The 20,488-nt window shown below is 45.3% G+C and overlaps 1 protein-coding gene across 1 annotated transcript in view; it reads left to right on the top strand.

The window, feature by feature from the left end:
- The window catches only part of LOC116987151, a 160,370-nt gene that overhangs the window by 82,050 nt on the left and 57,832 nt on the right, over positions 1 to 20,488 (top strand). Inside the window, exons 21-23 of the mRNA XM_033043028.1 lie at positions 4,881 to 4,922; positions 5,098 to 5,148; positions 14,010 to 14,099. Coding sequence (XP_032898919.1) covers positions 4,881 to 4,922; positions 5,098 to 5,148; positions 14,010 to 14,099 — 183 coding nt within the window. The remainder of the gene's footprint in view (positions 1 to 4,880; positions 4,923 to 5,097; positions 5,149 to 14,009; positions 14,100 to 20,488) is intronic.

Genomic DNA, 20,488 nt, shown 5'->3' with positions numbered 1-20,488 from the left:
ATGGACCCGTTGTGGTAGGCAAACTGCAATGGATTAAGGTTGCTTGGTTGGCTGGATTTAATGTGTTCCATAACCAGCCTCTCAATGTACTTCATAATCATGAAGGCCACTGCTTGGTAGTTAGTAAGGCATGCGATCTTGCATTAGATGGATCTAATAGAGTGCCTCAATGTTTAGTTCCTCGTCTTTAGTTCTTTACTATCTACTTTAATGATTTAGAAGAAAGGGCTGTGTTTATGCATGGAAGATTGTTGATGATAAAAAAAATAGGTAGGACGGCTTGCAGTGATGGACACTTGGACTCTCCAACAGGATATGGATAGATTAAGTGGGTGAAAATCTAGCAAAAGATTTTTAATATGGGAAAATGTAAGATCATACTTTTTGGTAAGACGAATAAAAAGACAGACTATTAACAAAAATTATATATTCTTTATTGCAAGGGGATTGGATTTTGAAAGTAGGTAAGTGAATGCTAGGAACTGAAAGAAATTTGCATTAGATGAAAAATAGTATTGGGTAGACTGATGGGACTGAAGGCTGATAAATCCCCATGGCCTGGTGACTGCATCCAAGGGTACTCAAGGTGGCTCTAGAAATCGTGGACGCATTGGTGATCATTTTCCAATGTTCTATGGATTCAGGATTCGTTCCTGTGGATTGGAGGATAGCTAATGTTTTCCCACTTTCCAAGAAAGGAGCGAGAGAGAAAATCGGAAATTATAGACCAGTTAGCATGACATCGGTGGTGGGGAAGATGCTGGAGTCAATTATTAAAGGAGTAATAACAGCGCATTTCGATAGCAGTAAAAGGATTGGTTCAAGTCAGCATGGATTTATGAGGAGGAAATCCTGCTTGACTAATCTTCTTGAATTTTTTGAGGATGTGACAAGTAAAATGGATGAAGGGGAGCCAGTGGATGTAGTGTATCTGGACTTTCAGTAAGCCTTTGATAACATCCCAAACAGGAGATTAGTGGGCAAGATTAGAGCACAAGGTATTGGGAGTAGGATATTGACATGGATAGAGAATTGGTTGGCAGACAGGAAACAAAGAGTAGGAATAAACGCGTCCCTGTCAGAATGGAGGGCAGTGGTGAGTGGAGTGCCACAAGGCTCGGTGCTGGGGCCGCAACTATTTACAATATAAATGATTTAGATGATGGAATTAAAAGTAACCCTAGCAAATTTCAGATGACACAAAGCTGGGTGGCAATGTGAACTGCGAAGAGGATGCTAGGAGGTTGCAGGGTGACTTGGACAGGTTGAGTGAGTGGGCAGATGCATGGCAGATGCAGTATAATGTAGATAAATGTGAGGTTATCCATTTTGGCAGCTAGAACAAGGAGACATTATTATCTCAATGGTGTCAGATTGGGTAAAAGGGAAGTGCAATGAGACCTGGGTGTCCTTGTACACAAATCACTGAAAGTAAACATGCATGTACAGCAGGCAGTGAAGAAAGCTAATGGCATGTTGGCCTTCATAACGAGAGGATTTAGTATAGGAGTAAAGAGGTCCTTCTGCAGTTGTACAGGGCCCTAGTGAGACCACATCCGGAGTAATGTATGCAGTTTTGGTCTCCTAATTTGAGGAAGGACATCCTTGCTATTGAGGGAGTGCAGCATAGGTTCACCAGGTTAATTCCCGGGATGGCGGGACTGTCATATGAGGAAAGATTAGAAAGACTGGGTTTGTATTCATTGAAATTTAGAAGGATGAGGGGATCTTATAGAAACATATAAAATTATAAAAGAACTGGACAAGCTAGATGCAGGAAAAATGTTCCCAATGTTGGGGAAGTCCAGAACCAGGGGCCACAGTCTATGAATAATACTGTGATGAGAAAAAACCTTTTCACCCAGAGAGTTGTTAATTTGTGGAATTCTCTGCCACAGAAAACATTAGAGGCCAATTCACTGGATGAATTTAAAAGAGAGTTCCAGGGGCTAGTGGAATCAAGGGATATGGGGAGAAGGCAGGTACGGGTTACCGATTGTGGATGATCAGCCATGATCACAATGAATGGCGGTGCTGGCTCGAAGGGCCAAATGGCCGCCTCCTGCACCTATTTTCTCTGTTTCTATGTTATAATTGTACATAGTGAGGCCACACTTTAAGTACTGTGTATAAATTTGGTGCTCTTAGTTCAGAAAATATGTTTGTATTGGAGGCAATCTTAAAATAGTTCATCAGGGTAATTATTGGTATGAATGACTAAAGAAGTTGAATCTATGTTCTCTCAACTTTGTAAGAATGAGAATGATCTTATTTAACCATATCAGAACCTATGGAAGAACCACAAGATTGTTGTTGAGGTATTTATATGGTGGAAGATGGAGGAAGAGTCTCAGACAAGGAAACAGTTTTAATATAAGGGGGCAATTATTTAAAAGTGTTGTGAAGGAATTTATTGCAGAGCATAGTGGATCTCTGGAATTTTCTATCCCGGAGGGTTGTAGAGGCTAAATCAATTGTCGTATTTGGAGAGGAGGTAGATAATTATTTTGAAAGACTAATGGATCGATGGGTCCAGCACAGAGGAGGGGATGGGACCTGTGGCAAATCATATTGAACTGCAAAGCAGCTTGAGGAGCTAGGTATCTGAACTCTCCAACTATTTTCTTGTGTTCTTATTCATTTCTGTAATCTTAATACTCTGCAGTCCATTATGCCGTTGGTTTTGAAATGTCCCTTTGTCGGATTTGTAACAGCTATTATGAAAAATGAAGAATGCTTTCTGCCTCAACAACGGCATGGTCTAGAATAGAGTGGTCTATTCAACCATTTTGCCGAACACATGTATTCTGTAGGCCAAGTGCTGGTGAAGCTTCTAATTGCTGGCCATTTCAACTCCCCTTCCCATTCTCATACCAATCTTTCTGTCCTCTGTCTCCTCTACTGCCAGAGTGAGGCTGTATGTAAACTGGAATAACAACACATGTTCTTCTTGGGTAGCCTGCAACCCAATGGCATGGATGTTGAATTCTCTAATTTCAAGTAAACCCCTCAGGCCCCCTTCTCATTTCCCTTCCCAATGCACATACTTTTTCTCCCACTACCCAAATCACCGTGTTGATTTGCTCTCTTCTTTCAACTCATCTCCTACCCCCCACCTCACTCTGTGCTCATTTTCCATTTAAATCCGCTCCTTTCCCTCTCCCCTGTACCCTTTCACCCATACCCCTTCCTCCGGCTTTACTTTTCACCCTTTCTTATCAGACACCCTTTTGTCTCAACCTCTATCACCATTTCCACCCGTGCCAATTACCCCTCCTCACTTGTGTCACCCATTACTTTGCAGTGTTTGTCCCATCGTTTTCTCGCTTTATCAGCTTTCTCCCTCTGCCAACTTGGATAAAATCACAGTATGAGTTAGCACTCATCTAAGCTCAGCTTTGCCATTGTCTTTTTTTCTATTTATGGCTAAAAAGAATGAGAGTTATTTATTTAAAATAAAAATCATCTCTTACATTTAATTGTCGAAAAAAACATTTTGATTGGTTTTATATATGAGCATGCCACATTTATTGAGATATTAGTAATTGTTTAACAAGCAGCCTAGTTTTGTCAGGTTAAACAACCGTGGCTGACAAAGGAAGTCAATGACAGCATAGAATTAAAAGTGAAGGCATGTAAAATTGCAAAGATTAGTGGGAAGCTAAAGGATTGGGATGCTTTTAAAAAACAACAGAGGGTGACTAAAAAGACAATACAGGGAGAAAAGATGAAATATGGAAGTAAGCTAGCCAATTATATAAAAGAGGATAGTAAGAGTTTCTTCAGATATATAAACAGTAAGAATGAGGCAAGAGTGGACATTGGACCGCTGGAAAATTATGCTGGAGAAGTGATAATGGGGAATAAATGATGGCAGATGAATTGATTATATTTGTGCATCAGTCTTCACAGTAGAAGACACCAACATCGTGCCGAAAATTCAAAAAAATCAGGGATGGAACTTAGTGCAGATGGACTGCACTCCAGGATTCTGAAAGAGGTGGCTTTAGAGATTGTGGAGGCATTAGGCATTAGTTTTCACGAATCACTAGAGTCAGGAGTGGTTCCAGACGATTAGAAAATTGAAAATTTGACTCCGCTATTCAAGAAGGCAGTGAAGCAAAAGAGTGGAAGATGGAGAGTGGAAGCTTGACTTCAGTGGCTGGTAAGATTTAGTCCATTATAAAATATGAGGTTTCTGAGTACTGAGAAGCACATGATAAAATAGGCTGAAGTCAGCATGGTTTTGTGAAAGGGAGATCTTTCCTGATGTGGATCTCTAGTGTTGGAATTCTTTGAGGAAGTAAATAGCAGTATAAAGAAAGTGTGGATAGGAATACAGATGTAGACTATTTTCGAAATGGGGAGAGGATTCTGTAATCAGAGGTGCAAAGGGACTTTTCTTTTTTCACATGCAGCTTTTAATTCCAGGACTGGTAAATCTACTTCAGCGTTCTGTGCATGTTTTTAAGTTAATCTTTCGAGGTACAGCAGATTAAAAGTTACATTGAGTTCATGCCTTGAGTATAAATTACTTGAAGGTATCTACGTATAGCGTCATATTTCATTGGCCTTTCCTCATTTGCTTTAGACTTGAAAATGTGGGAGTTATATTTATTTCTCCAGCATTTCTTGTCTACTTGGCTCTTTCTTTGTTCTAATGCAAAGGGTTTATTAAAATGATAGGTAAGAATTTGATTCATAAAATTCAGCTAAGACAGCATGGATAGAACCACATCTTCACGTACATAGACATGATGATATCAGTTTCATAAAATCAAACTGATTTTGATATCTATACCTTGACAAAATCTGCAAAAAAACAAAATATAAAATGTCTGGAATTGTGCTGACTTCGGTGATCCTTCAATGTCTTTCAGATGCAGGGTTGGATCTCTATGAAGCTTCTGAATATTTTACAGGTATACTTGGGGTTGAATTTGCACATACCTTTCTACAATTAATCAAGTATAATTTTATGTTTTACTGGAGGACACTTGCCTTCAAAGAAAATCTCTGATTAACCCAAAACCCCAAAGGTTAAGTGTAAAGGTTTACAAACTGACGATCACAATTTTTCTCCAATATTTTTTTCAGTTTTATCTTTCGGGAAGTTTGATCTCATTGGATCTTGTCACCATTTGCAAGGTATTGTTTGGGATGAATTAAAAATACTTTTTTATTGACATTAAAAACATTAATTTTCCTTTGTCTGTTTAAACGGTATAGAGACTTGTAGAAAGTAATAATGGATCCTTATCCATTTTTACCTACTCAGTCTTGCTTACAGGCCTATTTCAGAAGCATTGAAATCAGTTTATTCAGAAATGGTAAGTAAATAACCATCTCTATCCTTTTCTGGGACATAGATACCTGTTTTCAGCCAATTTGATTCATTTTGAGTTATATTACAAAGTGGCTGTGCTCAAGATACGTCAAAAGCTACAGGCCCAAATGACATCTCAGTGACAATGAAAGACTTGTCCAACTTATAGTCTAAAATTATGATGTGCAACAGGGCAAATTAACCCAATTATCAGCCAAATGTTAATGGGAGTCTTCAACTTTGCTGTTAAGTGGCATTAACTAGTTTTAATTAGGCCAAGGTCACATTACCAAGCCTAATTCCATTTTAAATCTTTCCTTCGGCACAATATATCCCATTATCTCCATCAAACCTTCCATCTATTTTGAAATCTGTAACAAATCTTTAAACTTTAAACTGAAATCTTCATTTTCTATTCCCTTAATTTGTTTATCTTTATGGGGTTTTGATCTCTTTACTCTTTGTATGTTTGTATAATTTGCAAACAGGGCAATATTCTTTTTGATTCCCAAATGTAGGTAATTATATGTCAAGTATATTGTATATAAACCCTAGGCACAAAGGCTTATCTGCTAGCAATGTATGTATGTGTACCAATACAATTTTTTATTACTTAAATGAGTACATATAAAATGAAAGGATGCCGTCTGGCTGGCAATACTAGTTGTTGGCATTTTACGTTAATAAGATTTACTTGTGGAGTGAAAACTGGAACTGGAAATCTGGGTTATGTCTTGTGCTTGACCACCAATTGAAGTAAGTCTGTTTTATCTAATTTTTTTAATCCTAATTCCAAACCAGTGCCACAAAGGTGCTTTCAGTTCCATGCTTCTCAATTCTGGATATTAAATTATTGTCTACGACTTAATTATATACCTCCTGACTGTTCATTTATGTAGCCTCCATTGATCTTTTAAGAAATTTTATTAGTATAATTTGACAGGACACATTTTTGATAACACAAATATTGTACCTCAGTGTCTTATGTCTGAACTCTTATTTACTTCCATTAAGGATAGTGTACTAACCTTACATGTTGTGGACATGTACACAACATATACAACATGTACATGTGAATTATTGGTTGGAGGACCCGGGTTATTTTCTCCTGGGGTTTAAATATATGTTAAAAATGAAGATAGAAACATAGAAAATAGGTGCAGGAGTAGGCCATTCGACCTGTCGAGACTGCACCGCCACTCAATATGATCATGGCTGATCATCCAACTCAGTACCCTGTACCTGCCTTCTCTCCATACCCCCTGATCCCTTTAGCCACAAGGGCCACATCTAACTCCCTCTTAAATATAGCCAATGAACTGACCTCAACTACCTTCTGTGGCAGAGAATTCCACAGATTCACCACAGATTCCACAGATTCAAGATAAAGGCACGCAATCAGTACATGCAACAGTTCATACGTTTTGGTGCAATCTCTGCATACTTTTTTTCAGAGTTACATTAAATTAGTACTGGAGGACATAACTTTAAGGTGAGAGGGGCAAGAGACGTGCGGGGCAACCTTTTTACACAGAGGATGGTAAATGACTGGTACACGATGCCGGGGATGGTGATTGGGGCAGATATGATAGTGGCTTGAAGAGTCTTTTAGATAAGCATATGGATATGGTGGGATATGGATTGTATGCAGGTAGATAAGAAATGGTCTAGGCATCATGTTCAGCACAGACATTGTGGGCTGAAGGGCTTGTTCTTGTGCTGTGCTGCGCTGTGGTCTATATAATTACAATTTTGTGAAGCAAATGCATGTTCACTCTTTGTCATCTTTTGCGGTATTCCTCTATGTAACTTATGAAGTTAGACAAGGTGCAGAAATGAGATATGGATGTTGCTAGGATTCACGGTTTAACTTATTCGGGGAGACTGGATGGAGTGTCACTGTTTTCCCTGGTGATAAGGTGGTTGAAGGGTGGACTTGTAGGAGTTTACAAAGTGATGAGTGGCATGGCTAAGGTAGATTTTCCCACAGTAGGGGAATCTAAAACTAGTGGGCATAAACTTAAGGAAAGAGGAGGAAGGTTTAAAGGAACCTAAGAGATAGGTATATGGTAAGAGCCACCAGAGGTGAAAGTAGAGGTAGGTACAAAACTGTGGAATTGTGGCAGGTACAAAGGTCTGTGGAATTCTCTGCCTCAGAGGGCGGTGGAGGCTGGTTATCTGGATACTTTCAAGAGAGAGCTAGATAGGGCTCTTAAAGATAGTGGAATCAGGGGGTAATGGGAGAAGGCAGGAACGGGGTACTGATTGGGGATGATCAGCCATGATCACATTGAATGTTGGTGCTGGCTCGAAGGGCCGAATGGCCTACTCCTGCACCTATTGTCTATAACATTTAAAAGTCATTTGGATTGGTTCATGGATAGGGAGGATTTAGAGAGAAATGGGTAACTGCAAGCAAGTGTGACTAGCCTAAATAGGTACCTTGTCAACAAGGCTACACTAGGTTGAAGGGCCTGCTTCTGTGCTTATGACTCTATTACATATTTTTGAAGCTATTTATGGCAGATAAAAGTCAGACGATTGCATTGGTGCTACCTCCTGCACCCACACACAACTCACTGACTTCATCCGCTTCACCACTAACTTCCATCCGGCACTCAAATACACCTAGACCATTTCCGCCACTTCATCCGCTTCACCACTAACTTCCATCCGGCACTCAAATACACTAGACCATTTCTTGACCTCACTATCTCCATCGCAGGTGATAGACTTCAGACCGACATCCACTATAAACCCACCGACTCCCATGGCTATCTAGACTAAACCTCCTCCTTCCTGTAAGGACTCCAGCCTGCTTCCTGTAAGGACTCCATCACCTACTACCAATTCCTAAGTCTACGCCGCATCTGCTCCCAGGATGAGGTGTTCCACACCAGGGCATCGGAAATGTCCTAATTCTTCAGGGAACGGGGGTTCCCCTCCCCTACTATAGATGAGGCTCTCACCAGGGTCTCTTCAGTACCCCGTAACACTGCTCTCTCTCCCCATCCCACCAACTAGTAACAAAGGCAGAGTCCCCCTAGTCCTCACCTTCCACCCCACTAGCCGTCACATACAACAAATAGTCCTCCGTGATTTTCGCCACCTCCAACGTGACCCCACCACTCGCCACATCTTCCCATTTTCCACAAAGACCGCTCCCTCCGTAACTCCCTGGTCAATTCTTCCCTTCCCTCCCGCACCACCCCCTCCCCAGGCACTTTCCCTTGCAACCGCAAGAGATGCCAGACTTGTCGCTTTACCTCCCCCCTCGACTCCAATCAAGGACCCAAGCAGTCGTTCCAGGTGCGACAGAGGTTCACCTACACCTCCTCCAACCTCATCTATTGCATCCGCTGCTCTAGATGTCAGCTGATCTGCATCAGTGAGACCAAACGTAGGCTTGGCGATCATTTCGCCGAACACCTCCGCTCGGTCCGCATTAACCAACCTGATCTCCCTGTGGCTCAGCACTTCAACTCCCCCTCCCATTCCGAATCTGATCTTTCTGTCCTGGGCCTCCTCCATGGCCAGAGTGAGCACCACCGGAAATTGGAGGAGCAGCACCTCATATTCCGCTTGGGCAGCCTGCACCCTAGTGGAATGAACATTGACTTCTCCAATTTCTGGTCCACCCCCATCCACCTTGCTGTCTCCTCCCCTTCTCAGTTCTCCCTCAGCCCTCTGGCTCCTCTTCCTTTCTCCTTTCTTCTCCCCGACCCCCCCCCCCCCTTCACATCAGTCTGAAGAAGGGTTTTGGCCCGAAACGTTGCCTATTTCCTTCGCGCCATAGATGCTGAGTTTCTCCAGCACTTTTGCCTATCTTCGATTTTCCAGCATCTGCAGTTCCTTCTTAAACACAAAGCTATTTATGCACTATAGCATCTATAAGTGACTTGATTGTGTTAAAATAATGATGTGCTTTGATCTGTAGGCTGTTTGGTTTGCAAAACCACATTTAATTTACATAATTTACATATATCATCTATATCATATATCATATCTATTAAAACTCTGTGTGTGTGTGTGTCATTTTGCATGTGAAACGCATCTCCTCGAAAACCAGATACCGAAACGGGAACATTTTTACATATTTCAGTAGAGATTTTCCTAGTGAGTTTAGAAATACACTCCTCTGTACCATTGGTACATTATTTTCCTGACTTTTTTATTAAAATTGTTGACCAATCTGACCTTTTGTTTAAATCTGACCGCTGCCCAGCTGCTGACGTTACAATAACAGTGACATTTTTACATCTTCTGATTTCCTTATGATTTCAAAAATCCAATCCTCTATAAATTTGGTCGATTATTTCCCGAGATATTTACTAATATTTATCACCACAACTTACATTTAAAAAAAATGTTAAGGTCGCCAAGCTTCTGACCTCACAATGCCTTTGCACCTGGCCCAACTGCTTTCTGGCCCCGCCCGGCCCCGGCCCCGCCCCCCCCAGCCTGCCAGGTTGTTGATTCCATTGTTTTTCATTGAATTGAATTGAATTATTTCTCACTTAACATCACTAATTCTTAACATTAACTTTTAATTTCAAAGACAGTTTAAAAAAAAAAAATTTGCTGTCTTCATTGACAGCTTAGATCGGACCTGTTGCATGCGTGCGCGTGCGTGTGTTCCGTTCCTCCCCTGAATACCATAGAGCTGCCGACAGCTTTCGTGCATGAGACGCGGACGCTTCATTTCCAGAACATTCTGAACGCGTAACACACGATTGCATTTCGCTCTCTCTGTCTCTCCCCCTCTGTCTCTCCCCATCTCTCTCTCTTCCCATCCCTCTCTCCCTCTCTCTCTCTCCCCCCTCTCGCTCTCCCCCTCACTCTCCCCCTCCCCCTCTCTCTCCCCTCCTCTCCCCTCCTCTCCCCCACCCCCCTGCCCTCCCCCACCCCCCCTCCCCTAAACCTCCTTCCCCACTCCCCACCACCTCTCTGCTACCCCCTTCCCTCCACCCCATCCCCTCCCCACCCTCCCTCCTCCTCCCCCTCCCTTCCCCCTACCTCTCCCCTCCCTTCGCCCCCTCTCTCCCTTCCCTTCCCCCTCTCCCTTTCTCTCCTCCCCTCTCTCTCTCCTCCCATCTATCTCACCCCTCCTCTCCCACCTCACCCACCCTCCCTCTCCTCCCCTAAACCCCCTTCTCTCTCTGTCTCTTGCCCTTCTGTCTCTGCCCCTTTCTCTGTCTCTCCCCATTCTCTCTCTGCCCTCACTCTCTACCCCCCCCCCCCCCCCCCCTCTCTAGACGCACCTGTGAGTTGGGGGCTATGCGTCAGTGGATAGGACGGTTATGGGGTAAAAGGAGCAAATTAATAATATTAATATATCTAGAGGGGTTAGTTAGTTTGTGTGACGCCGCATGCCGCCATTCCCCCGCAACCACACGGGGGAACAGACCCAACGGGTCTGCACTTGGTCTAGTATTATAAATCTGATCTTGGATGTTTATGTGTTGGGTGTTTGCTTGTCTTTTTCTGTGATTCACATCTCGAAAACGCTACCCCCCACCCCCTCCTCTCCCCCCCTCCTCTTTCTCCCCCCTCTCCCCCCCCTCTCTCCCCCTCCTCTCTCTCCCTCCCCCTGCCTCCCTCTGCTCCCCCTACCCCACTACCCCCCCTCCCCTCTCCCCCACTCCCCTCTCCCCCACTCCCCTCTCCCCCCCCTCCCCTCCCCCCCCCCTCCCCTCCCCTCTCCCCCCTCCACTCTCCCCCCCTCCCCTCTACACCCCTCCCCTCTCCCCCCCTCCCCTCTCCCCTCCCCCCCTCCCTCTCCCCCCCTCCCCTCTCCCCCCCTCCCCTCTCCCCCCCTGCTCTCTCTCCCCTCCTTCTCTCCTCCCCCCTTCCTCTCTCCCCTCCCCTCCTCTCTCCCCCCTCTCTCCTCTCCCCCCTCTCTCCTCTCCCCCCCTCTCTCCCTCCTCTCTCCCCCCTCCTCTCTCCTCCTCTCTCCCTCCTCTCCCCCCCTCCTCTCCCCCCTCCTCTCGTCCCTCTCCGTCTCTCCCCCTCTCCCGCCCCTCCTCTCCCCCCCCCTCCTCTGCCCTCCCCCCCTCTCCGCTCCCTCCTCTCCTCCCCCCTCCTCTCTCCCCGCCCTCCTGTCTCTTCCCCCCCCTCTGCTCGCCCTCGTGCTCCCCCCCCTCCTCTCTCCCCCCCCGGTCTCGCCCTCGTCCCCTCCTCTTCATGCCCCCTCGTCTCTCCCCCCCTCCTCTGTCTCTCTCCCCGCCCGCCCTCCTCTCTCCCCCCCCCTCTTCGCCTCCCTTTCTTCTCTCAGCCCCTACCGCCCCTCTTTCCTGCTCCCCCTCGTCCTGCCCCCTCATCCTCTCTCCTCCCCGTGACCCTCTTCTTCTCTCCCCCGCGCCTCTCCCCCCCTCTCCCCCGCCACTCTGTCGTTCTCCGCCGCTCCGCCTCGTCTCTCCTCTCTCTCCCACCTCTTCGTTCTCCTGCCTCCCCGTCTCTTTTGCTGCTCCCTACCCCCCTCCTCGTCTCCCCCCCGCTGTCCTCTTCACTCCCTCTCTCTCTCTCCCCGCCCACCCTCTCCGAAGGCCCGTGTCTGGGGGTCAATCCTCTCTCGTCCCCCCCTCGCGTTCTCGTCTCCCCCCGCCTCACTCTGCCCCCCTCATCTCTCCCTCACCGAACCCCGTCTCTCTTCTCTTCCACCCCCCAAGCTCTCTTCCTCTCCCCACCGGTATTCGGAACCCGGCCGCGCCCTCTCTCTGACTCCCCACCCCCCCGCGAGTCTCTCTCTCCCCCCCCCTTGGTCGCTCCCCTGCCACAGAGGGCTCCCGTTTCGTCTCTCCCGCCCCCCCTCGTCTCGTCCCCCCCTCCTCGCCGGGACTCTTGCGTGCTCCCCTCGGCCGCCCTCCCATCCCCCCCCCTCGTTTATTTGTCTTCTCTCCCCCCCCTCGTCCTCTTCTCTCCCCGCGTTAGGCACCGCTCTCTCTTCTGCTCCGCCCGCCCTAGGTTGCTCTCTTCCCCTCCGCTTTCGTCTCCCCCCTCGGCTCCCCCTGGGTGTCTGCTCTCCCCCCCTACCCCCTTCTTTCTCTCCCCCCCGCTCTTCTTCTTTGGCTCCTCCCCGGCGCCGCTCTTCTCCGGTTCCTCGGTCTCACCCCTCCTTCTTCCCCCTCCTCCCCCTCTCTCCTCTCCCGACCCCTCGCTTCTCCCCCCGCCTCGTCCTTTCCCTTTCGCCCCGCCGCCCCTTCTCTCCTCCCGCTCCTTCTTCTGCTCCTCGCCCCTCGTCGGTTCTCCCCCCTGCCCTCTCGCCACCCCTCTCTCCCCCTCGCTTATTCCCACCTCGCCCCGCCCCTCGTCTTCCGCCCCTCCTACTCTCTACCCCCTCCTCTCTACCCCCCGGTCCTCTCTCCGGCCCCTCCTGGCATCTCTCTCCCCTCTTTCATCTCTCCCCCTCCTCCGCTCCCCCCTCCTCTTCCCTCCTCCTCTCCCCCCCTTTCCTCTCTCTTCCCCGTTCGGCCCCTTTCCCGCTCTCTCCCCAGTGGCCGCGCCTTTCCTCTCGTCGTATGGCCATCCTTCCGCTGTTGTTTTCCTCTCTCCCCCCCTTTGCCTCTCTCCCCCCCTTTCCTCTCTGTCCCCCCCTTTCCGCTCTCTCCCCCCCTTCCTTCTCTCCCCCCCTTTCCTCGCCCCCCTTTGCCTCTCTGTCCCCCCCCCTATTCCTCTCCCCCCCCTTTCCTCTCTCCCCCCCTCTCTCTCCCTCCCCCCTTTCCTCTCTCCCCCCCCCTTTCCTCTCTCCCCCCCTATCCTCTCCCCCCCTTTCCTCTCCCCGCCCCCCCCTCCCCGCCCCCTTTAGCCTCTCCCCCCCCTTTCCTCTCGGATCCCCCCCCCCTTTCTCCTCTCCCCCCGCCCGCTTCCTATCCCTTCCTCTCTCCCCCCCCCTTTCCTCTCTCCCCCCCTTTCCTCTCCCCCCCCCTTTCCTCTCCCCCCCCTTTCCTCTCTCCCCCACTACCCCCCTCCTCCCCTCCCCATCTTCCCATCTCCCCTCCCCCCTCCCCCTCCCCCCTTGAAATATTCTGGTGATAGAATGTATGAGAATTGTTAACTGTATTGTAAATAATGAAAATTCTAATTTTTCATGCATCTATTTCCTTCATTGTTTCAATTCAAGCAAGCCAATGTAAATGACAACTTGTGTAGGAATGAGAAATCATATTCTATTATTTGCTTAGTGTCTTATTTCTCATTCCTACAGAAGTTGTCATTTACATTTCATGCATTTCATCTGCATACAAAGAGTAACAACTGAATGACATAATCTATGGAGCGATGGAAATAGGCAACATTTCGGGCCGAAACCCTTCTCCAGTCTGAAGAAGTGTTTCGGCCCGAAACGTTGCCTATTTCCTTCGCTCCATAGATGCTGCTTCACCCGCTGAATTTCTCCAGCATTTTTGTTGGCTACCTTCGATTTTCCAGCATCTGCAGTTCCTTCTTAAACAACTGAATGACATAATGTAGTTTTGATGCATGTTACTTTAACAATTAGCTAAAAATGCAACTGTTATTATATTAGATCATTTTAACTGTTAATTTATAAAAGGAGCTATTTATTTATTTTATGTCTTTTTGTGGTTGTGCAAAACTAAACATAAGTAGAAAGTTTACCAAGATTACAGTTCGTATAAGTTTTTATCTATCTGGAGTTGACTGTGGTAACTTAAATTTGTTTCAGCTGTGGACTTGGAATACGATAGTTATCCTATATTACTCACACCGCCTATAATTGAAACACCAGTGGAAGCACTTTGTCGCTACATTATTGGTATGATTTAATTTTTTTAAACCAGTTTATCTTGAGTAATAACAGAATTTGAAAAGACTAAGGGTAAACAATGTTTTTAAAGTATTTTAATTTATAAATGCAAGCTGATATTCTATTAAATACATCTTTTTAGTGTCACATTTATGGACTTGCCAGTAAGATGATAAGACAGCTTTCATTTCTAAGCATTTTTAATTTTGTGGTAAGATGTCCAATGCATTTCTCAGTAGATTGGTAATCATAAGAACATATTGAAAATGAATAGATGCACCTCCATAACTTTAGGATAATTGGGAGCCCATCAATAATTTCATAATTATGCCCAGTTAGAAGCCATTTTGCTGGGAATATAGGTTGGAGAGACTACAAAGTAAACTATAGGATAAGGTGTTAACTCCTGAAGAAAGGACATGCATAAACAACCAGCCTGAAAACTATATACAATGTTCGGAAGTGGCGGCGCTGCCCTGGCAGCAGCGGCTCACCTGCAGTCCGTTTGTTTTTGCTTTTTTTGTGTTGTTTATTTCGTTTTGGCTAGTCCAGTTTTTGTTTTTTTAGTTTGTGTTTTGGGGGGGGGGGGGGGGGGTTGAAACGGGGCTTGCTGTCTCTCCCTGCGGGGGAATGCGACTTTTTTGTCGTATTCCCCTTCTCTGCCTCCGTCTGCGCTGAGGCCTAATGGCGGAGCTGGCGACCTCGAGGCTCAGGAGGCAGAGCCCGCCAGGACTCACCCTGGGCTCGCTCCCGTGAGGACGGCCCGGCTCGGGGCTGGAACAGGGCTTCCGTGAGGGGCTGTGACGCTCCCGGGGGGCGGCCTGGTCCGAGGAAGGAACGGTGCTCCCGTCGGAGTGGCCGAGCTCGGGGAGGTGCGGCGCTCCCAGCCCAAGGGAGGAGCGGCGCCCATGTTTGGACGGCCTGGAGCGGCCCAAATCGCCCGGTGGGGTATCGCCTCAGCGCAGAGAGAGAAGAGGAGGGCAGAGACTGCAGCCCTAAGACTTTTGCCTCCATCACAGTGAGAAGGTGCTATGTGGACTCACTGTGGTGGATGTTAATATGTGTTTATTGCTGTTTTTTATTGTATTGTATGTATGTATGACTGCAGGCACGAAATTTCGTTCAGCCTTCGGTCTGAATGACAATAAAGGAAACCCTGTAAACCCTGTAACCCCCCTGTATATACATTTAGCAAAAAATGTCAACCTTTAGGAATGATAAGGATTTGGAAAATAAATTGATATTGTTTCATTGGTTGGTTCAAATGAAATTAACCAGAAGGAATTATTTTTAGAAATATTAAAAATTATTCCTGAAATTGAAATTTTCTTCCCTGCCCAAAATCTATTAAATATAACGTTCAGTTTTGCTTGATAGACACAAAATGCTGGAGTAACTCAGCAGGACAGGCAGCATCTCTGGAGGGAAGGAATGGGTGACGTTTCGGGTCAAGGCACTTCTTCGACCCAGGTCTCGACTCGTAACGTCGCCCATTTCTTCTCTCCAGAGATGTTGCCTGTCCCACTGAGTTACTCCAACATTTTGTGTCTATCTTAGGTTTAAACCAGCAACTGCTGTTCCTTCCCACCTGTATAATTTTGCTTTCCTTTGGCCTCCCTACACAACAGAAGTAGTTAGTAAACTGTTGCACATTAAAGTAAAAAACAAAGTGCAGTAGAACATGGAGCATCTGGGGAAGGAAGTCATGTGTCCTTTCTCTCCAGATGCTGCCTGACCCATTGAGTTCCTCCTGCACTTTATTTTTTTGCTTAAGATTCCAGCGTTTGCAGTTTCTTGCATCTGCACATTGTAGCAGCTTCATAGTAATATCACCAATGTTTATACTTATGTATGGTATGTATAATGGCAGTTTTTACAACGTTCTCAAAGTCCAACTTCGATAGCCATTAATTATTAATTACCGGAGACGATTTGGAGTGCCTAATGCACTCACGACACACATAAGACAGCAAAGATGAATCTTCCAGACGTCGTTTCTTGATTAATTGCTTTTTTATTGAAGTAATACAAAACAAAGAAATAACTCATAACTTTCTGTTCGTAATCACTGTTCCATTCACATCATATAAATCACATAAAAGCTTCATCTCGTAACATGTGTGTGTCGTGATCATGGTAGAAAACTGTTTCCCCTCATACTCCGACACCAAACTGAAATTTCTAAGCTGAGAGTCTGTGCCAGACTCCTCTAACAAAATAACACACCGTATCAAATCCCATCTAAAAAAACTAAAACTAAAAATATCAGACATGATAAAAAATATTGACTAGCTTCTACAGTAGGATTTAAAAAAAAGACAAAATGTTGTGGTGGGGAGGGGGGAGGGGAGGGGTGGGGGGAGGTTTTGGGTCAGGACTCTTCTTCAGATTGATATTTGTTTCTTTTGTTTTGCCCACAATTGGAATTTAATTGCCTAACAAATTATTAACTGCTGAACAAGAACAAAACTTAAATAAAACCATTGTTATTGGATTCACTGTTATACTTTTAAATGGCTGAAGGGATCTGAAGGGAGGAAAAACTGCACAGTGATTGGCATTAAGGAATATAGCAAAGCAAGATGGGTCACCATCCCTGGCACTGATAAGCAATACCTCAATATCCTAAGGTTCATATTATGTTCTTCTGAGATGGCGGTGCCTTGCGGCAGTGGCCTCTGCAGTCCGTCTGTCTTTTCTTTATTTTTGGCCTGTTCGGTGTATGTTTTGGTTTTAGTTTTATTTTATTTTTAGCTGTGTATATGTGGGGGGGGGGGGGGGGGACTTTTTAATCTCTTCCCTGTACGGGGAGCCGACTTTTTCCCTGTCGAGTCTCCGTTGTCGTTGGGGCCTAACATCTTGGGGCCTAACATCGTGGAACCGGCGGCCTCGTTCTGGGCTCCAGTTGCAGAGCCTGCGGGACTCACTGACTTCGGAGCGCTGTGGTGGCGCGCGGCTGCGACCCGACTTCAGAGCTCGGAGGCTTCGGCTGCAGGCCCTGTGGACGGTAACATCGGGAGCTCGCGGGTCCCTGGTGGGAGACCGCTTTTCGGAGCTCCCGCAACGGCAAACTTCATCCGCCCAAATCGAGGGGTTTAAATCGACCCGGAGCGGGGCCTTACATCGCCTGGCGCGGCTTAAATGGCCGCGGGACTTACCATTGCCCGCCGGGGGCTCTAACATCAAGAGCCTCGATCAGCTCGATGCAGCAGTTTGACTGCTTGACTGCGGGAGAAGAATAAAGAACAGAGAACAGGGAAGAGATTAGACTTTTGCCTTCCATCACAGTGAGGAGGTGTTTGGAGATTCACTGTGATGGAAGTTTGTGTGGAATTGTGTTAATTGTGTGTTTTTTTGGGGGTTTTTTTTTCTGTTATGACTAGGAATGAAATTTCATTTGAACCTTGTATGTTTAAATGACAATAAACAACATTCTGAATCTGATGTAGATTAGGTACCGCTTTAAGAACATGAAGACATGAAGAAATGTTTAATCTCTTTGTAAACATTTGGAATGTTCAAAGATCTTGCAGCATTGCCAGCATTTGTGTTCAGATATATATCAAACTCAACCTGTAATTGACTTAACAGAGAACTAAATGGACATTCCACAAAAATACAGCCTGCTGAGTTGAGGAAATTCTCATCATATCAGTCATAATTGCTGACATCCTGTTTATTATTATTTCTCATTTTGAACTCTTTGACAAAAGAACACAATGTCTTGATAATTGCCATGTCAGTCTCAAAATCAGAGATGTCACAATTAGATGACTTCTCAATGGATTTGGATTTAAATCTTAAGGAAAAGAACTGTTGGTGCTGGTTAATAGACAAAATGGCACAACTGGAGTAACTCAGCAGGCCAGGCAGCATCTCTGGAGAAGATGGAGAGGTAAAGTTCGGGTCGAGACCCTTCTTCAGACGTTTTGTGTCCTATTAAATCTTGTGTTAGTTTAGTTTGGTGGAAGGGAAACTGCTGAAAAAAATAGAGGTCTGTGTGAAGGAGGAAATCTTGATGACTCGCATGTACTTCAATAACTAACCATAAGTATAAAAATTATTATTGAAGGCCATCATTTGAGTTCAGCGCATTTGAATTTAGCAGCTCGAGCACACCCTTAAATAGGAGATATGTAGAGAAGACGCGCTACACGTAGAGTAAGTTAATGAGGAAACAATCTTAGTTGTTATCGATCAGGGCTTAGAAAAGGAAGAAGCAATGAAAGACTTTGGGAATGTTGAGCTTTGAACAAGGTGATTGGGAAATAAAGATGCAAATTGAATAAGCATCCATTTTGCTACCTCATTAAATCATCATTAGACATCAGTTGAGGTGCCGGAGGACTGGGGGATTGCTAATGTTTTGCCTTTATTTAAGATGGGCTGTGAGGAAAAGCCTTGGAACTATATGCAGCCTAACATCTGTGCTAAGCAATTTACTGGAAAGTATTCCGATAGATAAGATACAGTACATGGGCTGCGGAACCGAGGGAGAGGGGGCTGGTCTTGGTCTCCCACACCCTCCCCCTTTTCCTCCCACACCCTCCCCCTGCTCGGCCACTTCGCTCCCTCGCCGGGTACCCCCGAGGCCGGTGATCAGTGATCGCTCAGCCCCCCTTGTAACGTATTCATACATATTCATGTTGTAAGTTAATGAGTTGGTGTTCAATATAAGCAGGGGATGCTGGGTAATAAAACACAATTGATGCAGACAACCAATGTGTAAATTTAGTTCTTGATTCTGCCGTCTGGAATATAATAAAATTGGTGACGAGGATGGGGTTGTATAGGATTTTAGACTGAGTTTTTTTTGTCGAGTTCCTCAAGCTGGTATAACCTTTGTACAGCTACGTTTTAGGTGAATTGCTACACCAGAACAGACTGGAAATCGGGGTTCTCTTTTTTTAAAACAGAGGGACACGATGGCGGTGTCCACGGGCTACATCGGAAACCTTGGTACTTTCGACAAGAGTAGAGAGTCGTTCGGCTCCGATATGGAGAGAGCAAACATGTTCTTCACGGCAAACAACATAATGGAGATTAGCGGTGAAGGAGAGGCAGTAACTGAAACAAATAAGTCCGTTTGCGAAAGCAAAAAAAGCATAAAAAGGTATTTATTTCGACCACCAAAATATGGTTAAAAATGATAATCATAAAGGTATACTACATTAAATGACCAAAGGTGCCTGATTGCACATAATTACTAGCATTTTTTTTCAAATTATTTGGTGTTAAATTATGCCATCGGTCAGACAGAATATGCTTCAGTTGTGAAAAACATCTTTCTGCCTCAGCTGAGGTCACTGGTGCATACCCGAAACAAACTATAGACTCTATGTTCATGTCGATATCTTGTATATTACAACTACCTTTGAGAACTTTAGGTATGTTTTGTATTTCTTCAAGATCTTTTTTAACTAAAGTCTTTACCTACATCGCCAGGAACTTTACGAGTATAGTCAGTTACTTTGTTGAAAACCTGCAAATTATTCACTAATATTTTGCCAAGTTTCTCAAGGGAAGTGATAGCTTGTGGGAAGTTTGCAAAATTGGAATCAATAAACACAAGATCGCGGTGGAGGGACTTTTTCTGCATGATTTCACTGACGATTCTGACTGCAGCAGATTCTTCTTCAAAACAGTTGACAATTTATTTTCAAAATTTGCCGCATGGTAGAGTACAGCAGAGAGCCATGTATCCCACCTAGTCAAAACGGGTTGAGGAGGTAGTGGAATCTCGGGTGCTATTTTCTTGAACAACTGCACATGTGACGGTGCTTTGAGGAAGATTTTCTTGACATTGGAAACTAGGCGATCGGCATTTGGAAACAAGCTACGTATGTGCTTGGCAATTGTATGAAGTCCTTGAGCTAAGCATGTCAAATGCAACATTTTGGGGAATAAAACTTCAGAACTGAACTTCAGAAGCCTTTCCATAATCAACGCCATGAATTATCATGTGAGCAGGGATGCATTAAGTGGGGTTACAGAATGGTTGTACCAGAGTCTTTGAGAAACAAAATTATGAATGAACTTCATGCTGAACATCCTGACATAGTAAGCATGAAGTCAATTGCCAAAAGTTTTGTGTATTAGCCTGGTATTGACAGTGACATCAAGTCACTGGTGAGCAAATGTAGCGTCTGCCAAAATTGCTGGAGTAATCCACCAAAAACACCACTGCAACCCTGGTCATGGCCAAGTAGACCTTTTCAGAGAGTTCTTGTTAATTTTTGAGAAAAGGGTAATGATCACTTTCTGGTACTAGTAGATTGTCATTCCAAATGGATTGAGGTTAAGAATATGGGGTCAAGCACTACTACTGAGTGTACCATAGATGAGATGAGATCAATTTTTGCATGCCATGGTTTACTGGAACTTTCTGATAACGGGCC

This window comes from Amblyraja radiata, chromosome 25 (assembly GCF_010909765.2).
Source record: "Amblyraja radiata isolate CabotCenter1 chromosome 25, sAmbRad1.1.pri, whole genome shotgun sequence".
Taxonomy (NCBI): Eukaryota; Metazoa; Chordata; class Chondrichthyes; order Rajiformes; family Rajidae; genus Amblyraja; species Amblyraja radiata.
Note: the sequence above shows the minus strand (reverse complement) of the source record. Positions and strands in the feature narration are given on the sequence as shown.